The sequence below is a fragment of the Rhinopithecus bieti genome, unplaced genomic scaffold (genome assembly GCF_001698545.2).
Source record: "Rhinopithecus bieti isolate Rb0 unplaced genomic scaffold, ASM169854v2 scaffold_57691, whole genome shotgun sequence".
Lineage (NCBI taxonomy): Eukaryota > Metazoa > Chordata > Mammalia > Primates > Cercopithecidae > Rhinopithecus > Rhinopithecus bieti.
This window is the reverse complement of record NW_016824383.1, coordinates 3,962,733-3,970,632: the sequence shown is the minus strand read 5'-3', so window position 1 is coordinate 3,970,632 and position 7,900 is coordinate 3,962,733. Positions and strand designations below refer to the sequence as shown.

General features: G+C 40.0%; 1 protein-coding gene across 1 annotated transcript in view; it reads right to left on the bottom strand.

The window, feature by feature from the left end:
- Positions 1 to 6,392, bottom strand: part of RBM34 (RNA binding motif protein 34) — a 43,779-nt gene extending 37,387 nt beyond the window's left edge. Inside the window, exon 1 of the mRNA XM_017862259.1 lies at positions 5,798 to 6,392. Within this exon, the coding sequence (XP_017717748.1) occupies positions 5,798 to 5,862 (65 nt within the window). The 5' untranslated portion in view covers positions 5,863 to 6,392. The remainder of the gene's footprint in view (positions 1 to 5,797) is intronic.
- Positions 6,393 to 7,900: the final 1,508 nt, after the last annotated feature.

The following is a 7,900-nucleotide window of genomic DNA, read 5'->3' as shown; positions in this document are numbered from 1 at the left end:
AAAAAAAAAAAAAAAAAAAAAAAAAAAAAAAAAAAAACACAAGTGGAGGCCGGGCACGGTGGCTCACGCCTGTAATCCCAGCACTCTGCGAGGCCGAGGTGGGCGGATCACCAGGTCAGGAGATCGAGACCATCCTGGCTAACACCGTGAAACTCAGTCTCTACTAAAAATACAAAATATTAGCCAGGCGTGGTGGCAGGCGCCTATAGTCCCAACTACTTGTGAGGCTGAGGCAGGAGAATAGCATCAACCCGGGAAGTGGAGCTTGCAGTGAGTCGAGATTGTGCCACTGCACTCCAGCCTGGGTAACAGAGCAAGACTCCGTGTCAATAATAATAATAATAATAATAATAATAATAATAATAATAATACAAAAATTAGCTGGGCATGGCGGCATACACCTGTAGTCCCAGCTACTCGGGAGGCTGAGGCAGGAGAATCGCGTGAACCGGAAGGCAGAGATTGCAGTGAGCCGACATCGCGCCACTGCACTCCAGCCTGGTGACTGACCGAGACTCCGTCTCAAAAAACAAAACAAAACAAAACAAAACACAAGTGGAAGCACAGTTCAGTGTCTTTTGTTTAAACAATACATTTTAAGAGATTGTACCATATCACTACATACAGATCTTTTTCTTTTCAAAGTTGAGTAGTATTCTACTATATTTACAACTCATAACTTATATGAATTTCACTATACTGTTCCTGCATTGCTTTTAGTTTTAATTTTTTTGGTAAGAATGATACCTTATTTGGGCCGGGCGCAGTGGCTCACGCCTGTAATCCCAGCACTCTGGGAGACCCAAGCGGGCAGATCAGGAAGTCAAGAGATCGAGCCCATCCTGCATCCTGGCCAACATGGTGAAACCCCGTCTCTACTAAAAAATACAAAAATTTGCCGGGCGTGGCGGCACGCTTGTAATCCCAGCCACTCGGGAGGCTGAGGCGGGAAAATCACTTGAACCCGGGAGGCAGAGGTTGCAGTGAGCTGAGATCACGCCACTGCACTCCAGCCTGGGCAACTGAGTGAAATTCCATCTCAAAAAAAAAAAAAGGGAATGATACCTTATTTTATTTGCATTTCTTTGGTAACCAGGATAAGCATTTTCTATGGATTTTCTTAAAATAGTATTTAGGAACTGACTTTTAATGCTAACCCAGTAGAGAGGCTCTATTTAGCAAAAGCATTCATTATAAAGAATTTGTGGTGACTATATTTACAAAACACTGTTTAGAAGGAGTTTCTGGATAGATGTCTTTTCTTTTTTTTTTTTTTTGAGACAGTTCAGCTCTTGTTGCCCAGGCTGGAGTGCAATGGCATGATCTTGGTTCACTGCAACATCTGCCTCCTGGGTTCAAGCAATTCTCCGGCCTCAGCCTCCCAAGCAGCTGGGATTACAGGCGCCTGCCACAACACACAGCTAATTTTTTGTATTTTTAGTAGAGACAGGGTTTCACTATGTTGGCCAGGCTGGTCTCGACCTCCCGACCTCACGCAATCCACCCACCTCGGCCTCCCAAAGTGCTGGGATTATAGGCGTGAACCACTGTGACCGGCCTCCTCCCAGATTTTAATTTATCTCACTTCCTCGTGTCATTCAGGTGTCAACAAAAATATGCTGACCATTTGTAATCTAAAGTAACTCATCCAATCAGTGCCTTAACATCACTGTATTTTCTTCATGGTGCTTTCACTATCTGAAATTATCTTATTAGGATGTTTTTGGTAGAGTATAAACTCTATGAGTGAATATTATGATCTGAAATAATTGTTTTTATTTGAGACAAATTATTTCACTTTAGAGATGAGGAAAATAAGACAAAGAAATTAAAGAATTTGCCTGAAAACAGACAGATATGAAGTCATGACAGTCTAACTGCAGAGTGAGAAATTCTGGTTTATGTTAAATAAAGTAAAAATACTGACCAGGCACTGTGGCTCACGCCTGTAATCCTAGCACTTTGGGAGGACAAGACAGGTGGATCACCTGAGGTCAGGAGTTAAAGACCAGCCTGATTGACCTGGCGAAACCCTGTCTCTACCTAAAGAATACAAAATCAGCCGGGCTTGGTGGTGCACGCCTGTAATTCCAGCTACTTGGGAAGCTGAGATAGAACTGCTTAAACCCAGGAGGTGGAGGTTGCAGTGAGCCGAGATTGCGCCACTGCACTCCAGCCTGGCAACAAGAGCAAAACTCCATCTCAAAATAAATAAATAAATAAATAAATAAAAGTAAAGTAAAAACACTTACTTTCTCTCTCTTTCTTCTTTAAACGCTTTCTCCTCCGATCAATGGAAGCTACTTCAGATTTTAATGACAGATAATGTTTTCTGATTTCTTGAAGCTTTTCTTGAAGAATTGTGATGCGTTCAGCACTTGTCATATTTTCCAGGTCCGCTATAAATTTAAAGTTTTCATTAATAGACGTTTTTTAAGAAAATTTTAACATATAAAGGAGAGAACACAGAACATGGTTGTTGAATAAGGTTGAGGCAGATAAACTAAAAAACTAAGGCTTCCAAAATATTTGTTTTCCAAATTTTTTATCTAGCCTAGAACAATGCCTGGCACATAATAAATGCACAATATTTGTTTTTTTTTTTTTTTTTTTTGAGACGTAGTCTTGCTGTGTCGCCCAGGCTGGGGTGCAGTGGCGCGATCTCGGCTCACTGCAAGCTCCGCCTCCCGGGTTCACACCATTCTCCAGCCTCAGCCTCCGAGTAGCTGGGACTACAGGTGCCCGCCACCATGCCCAGCTAGTTTTTTGTATTTTTAGTACAGACGGGGTTTCACCATGTTAGCCAGGATGGTCTTGATCTCCTGACCTCGTGATCCACCCGCCTCGGCCTCCCAAAGTGTTGGGATTACAGGCTTGAGCCACCACGCCCGGCCATTATTTGTTGAATGAATATGTACAGAATTAAACACCTTAAGATCTACCTATATCCACATCCATATACAGTATCACCACAGTAAAAAAATCACACTTAAAAATAAAACCGGGGCCGGGCACGGTGGTTCACACCTGTAATCCTAGCACTTTGGGAGGCCGAGGCGGGCAGATCACGAGGTCAGGAGTTCGATATCAGCCTGGCCAAGATGGTGAAACCCTATCTCAACTAAAAATACAAAAATTAGCCAGGCATGGTGGCGGGTGCCTGTAATCCCAGCTATTTGGTAGGCTGGGGCAGGAGAATCGCTTGAATTCGTGAAGTGGAGGTTGGAGTGAGCCCAGATCATGCCACTGCACTCCAGCCTGGGCAACAGAGTGAGACTCTGTCTAAAAAAACAAAAATATAAAAACAAAACAAAAAACCTGGAAAGACAGCAAAATGCTAAATTGTACACATTTTTTGAGTAACAACACTGTGGATAAATTTTTCTCTTCTGTTCTCTGTTACTTTTTAGGTTTTTTTAAAGAGTGNGGGATTACAGGCTTGAGCCACCGCGCCCGGCCCTGAATATACTTTTAACAATGTCCAGATGATTGCAATGTGCAATAGAATACACTGAAGTATAAAAGACCCAGAAGGGTCTAAATTAAAAATTTTTAAAAAGCTGCTGGTGGTAATGGTTTCAAGTGTTAAATAAAAAAATAATAATTTTCTAATTTGGACAATTCTCCAAGTGATAAGAAAAATATTTAAATTCAGACTAAAGCAAAATAGTGTATGCAAAGATAAAAGAATGCCTAGGTCGGGTGCGGTGGCTCATGCCTGTAATCCCAGCACACTGGGAGGCCAAGGTGGGTGGATCACATGAGGTCAGGAGTTTGAGACCAGCCTGACCAGTATGGTGAAACATCGTCTCTGCTAAAAATACAAAAATTAGCCAGGCGTGCTGGCAGGTGCCTATAATCCCAGCTACGTGGAAGGCTGAAGCTAGAGAATTGCTTGAACCCAGGAGGTGGAAGTTGCAGTGAGCTGAGATTGCGCCACTGCACTCTAGCCTGGGTGACAGAACAAGACTCCATGTCCAAAAAAAAAGAATGTCTAATACATTCCTTATCTGGTTAATGGACTTTCAATTTTCATAGGTAGAATCTTCCCTTTTTTGTGTATCAATTAATCCCGTGATAATACATGCTGGATATGTATGTTCCAGTCAGTCATCACATACAGAAATGAACTAAAATTACTAAATCTTTTAGAAACAAAAATCAAGGATTCACAAACTATGGCATTTTATTTCAGAGCCTTTGCTTACATTTGTACAATATATTACATAATTCTTCATTGTTTGCAGATCCTAATATATACTTTATAGCTTTTATTCTATAAGCTTTTTCTTCAACATTTTGCTGTCAAATCTTTACAGTCCTGTACAAATTTGAATAACTTGAAACCATTTTCAACAAAATTAGTTACTGTAAGCACACACTACAAGACTGAAAATGCTTTTCTTAGAAAAGTTGAATGTAAAGGATTCTGACACGTTAGCATCTACAACAAAACGCATTGAAATTCTCACGTCGTATTGCCAGAAACAAATAAAACATGCCAGCCCCATCCAAAAAAAGTACACAGAACTACAATTAAAACAGTAAAACAGTCTGTACAATAAAGTACTGTGTATTAACAGTGCCAGGTATTAAATAGCTTGAATGAACACATCCGCAATATACAAATGTCTTACAAAGGTGAAGAATTAAATACAAGTGCCAAACAGAACAGAGATTGGAATCATACAACATAAAGTCAATACAAGTGAAAACAATTTTGCATTCATTTTGGATTCTATACAAGGCATTTAATTTTAAAGGCCTACCACCCCCATTAGCTATTTATATTTAAAATAACCACCATCCTTTTGAGACAGTTCATATCAACAATCTTGAACCATACTAATACATTACTTGTTCCTGAAGTCCTTTTGTTGTAGCTCATAATAAAATAAGCAATACAAATGAATTATCTGTATTTAAGGGAAAAGAAACATTTACAAGAAAACACAAAAATATAACTGTTATAATTCATTATGAATAAATATACACTTTGAACTGGCTAAGTACAATCTTTATACATTGTTTAAGATTTAATACAGTTTATTAGCCATTTTCTTTTTTCACACAATGTATTATATCAAAATTAAAAAAAAATACTGATTTATAGAAAAATGGCAAAGTACAGTAGTTCCATTCCAATTTGAAGGGGCATGAAAAGCCACTGCAAGACCTTTTAGCCTAATTCAAACCTGTAAACATATTCAGTCTTTTTATTTTAAAGAGAATCTTTAATATTTGGTTACCAGGATTGATGTCTGATATCCTGTTAACTGCAGGTTTTGAATTTATTACATGTGCTTGACTTATACAATTAAAGCCACCCTAAGGTGACTTGCTTTAAAAAACAATTACCTTGTACAAATGAAAATAGGTTCATATTTTTTCATAAATAAATGGAAAAATATCAAATGTTCCAGCTTTAACAAAATACAAGGGAATACATATACAGTAAGTTATCTTAACATGTTCGGACCCACCCCTTAACTATGCTTACTGTATTGTCTCTACAGGCAGTGAAAAGCCTCCATTTGCCACAGTGGAAGGCCTTCAAGTTACCAGACACACAATTCCCAGACAAGTTGGAAACAATTATTGCTTGAGGAAAAGCAGTTCATTGTACTTTTTCTTCATAAAAAAGTGCACTTAAGTGCCAAGTCAGCTTGTCAAGAAACAATTTTTAAATATAAAATAGTGCTTGTCTGATATTGTTTTGTGCCACTGTGCAGTATAAAAAAAAAGTGGCTCTCAACAGCCATTAAGTGCAAAGTGCTTTAGCAAGTCCTGCTGTCACCTGCACTCAACTGACATTCCATTTTGTGATGCGCTGGACATTGATGGTTCAGCTAAAGTTAACATAACAGCAGCTGTTATGGAACTGGATGAAGGTGAAGAAGAGGACGAGGATGTAGCAGCACCTAAGGAAAAGGGAGACCAAACCAAGAGCTTAATAAAAATGTATGTCCAACAATAGACAGAAAGAAAATACTAGTCCTCTGAACTAAAATTCCATTATATTCTCCAAAATCATTTAGCTTACAACAACAGTGGTCAATTCTCACAGTACCACAATGTAAAGAAAGGAAAAGCTAGTGTAGCTCAAGAAGCTAGATAGTGCCCAACTACAGAAGTAATGAAAAGGATAGACCAGGGAAGGCTCCTCTGTGGGTCAAAGAGGGAAAGAACTGTGCCTAGTCTACAAGACACAGAAATAAAATATAGAATACACTTTTTGTAATAGTGAAACAAGTATCAAAACAGGAAAAATCTGCAATCCATCCAAAAATCTTTTATCCCCTCCTAATTCCTCCATCCTTCTGTACTTGGGAGTTTTCTTGTACATGTAAATGGTGACGAGAATGGGAAGCTTAATTGCTTCTTCAAATTGGACCAAAACAGTGCATAGCTCAACTGTTGCATTCTCCTCCACTAGGTTTACAAAGCAAATAACACATTCGTTATTTTCATCAGAGAAAGTCTCTCATGTCTTTTTTTTTTTTTTTTTTTTTGAGACAGAGTCTTGCTCTGTTGCCCAGGCTGGAGTGCAGTGGCGCGATCTTGGCTCACTGCAAGCTCTGCCTCCCGAGTTCATGCCATTCTCCTGCCTCAGCCTCCCGAGTAGCTGGGACTACAGGCGCCCGCCACCACGCCCGGCTAATTTTTTTTGTATTTTTAGTAGAGACGGGGTTTCACCATGTTATCCAGGATGGTCTCAATCTCCTGACCTCGTGATCAACCTGTCTCAGCCTCCCAAAGTGCTGGGATTATAGGCGTGAGCCACCACGCCTGGCCTGTTTGTTTTTTTTTTGAGACGGAGTCTAGCTCTGTCACCCAGACTGGAGTGCAGTGGTGCAATCTCGGCTCACTGCAAGCTCCGCCTTCTATGTTCACGCCATTCTCCTGCTTCAGCCTCCTTTTTCTTTCTTTCTGTGTTTTTTTTTTTTTTTTTTTTTTTTTTTTTTTTTTTTTTTTTTTTTTTTTTTGTTTGTTTGTTTGTTTTGTTTTGTTTTTTTGAGATGGAGTCTTGCTCTATTGCCCAGGCTGGCCTGCAGCAATGCAATATCGGCTCACTGCAACCTTTGCCTCCCGGGTTCAAGTAATTCTCCTGTCTCAGTTTCCTGAGTAGCTGGGATTACAGGCATGCACATCCATGTCCAGCGAATTTTTGTATTTATAGTAGAGATGGGGTTTCGCCATGTTGGCCAGGCTGGTCTCGAACTCCTGACCTCAGGTGATCTGCCTGCCTCGGCCTCCCAAAGTGCTGGAATTACTGGCGTGAGCCACCGTGCTCGGCCTCTCTCATTGTTATAAATTAGTATTCATAACATAATATTTTTAAATACATGCACAGATTTAAAAAATTCATTCAGTATAGGGGTAATAAGATAGAAAAGTAAATATCCCTCTCATCCAGGAACCTCCTAATCACCCAAATTCCCCTCCCCATTGTTACCAGTTGCTTCATATTCATTATAACTCTAGAAGAAAGCCTGGCAAAAAACCACCCCAAGGGCAAATCTGGCTTACTTGTCTTTGGAAAGAAAATTGTATTGGAACACAGCATGCCTATTTGTTTACATATTGCCTATGGGAGATTTCACACTTAGTATGGCAGAGATAAGTAGTTTCTACAGAGACCATATGGCCCACAAAACCTAACGTATTTATTGTCTCTTTACAGAAAATGTTTGCAACCCCTGTTCTATAGGAATTTTCCCTCTAGAATCTAGAGATATGATATACAAATTTAAAATATGTAGATATAGCAACACCTTTAAAAACACAAGTGGGCCGGGCGCGGTGGCTCAAGCCTGTAATCCCAGCACTTTGGGAGGCCGAGACGGGCGGACCATGAGGTCAGGAGATCGAGACCATCCTGGCTAACACGGTGAAACCC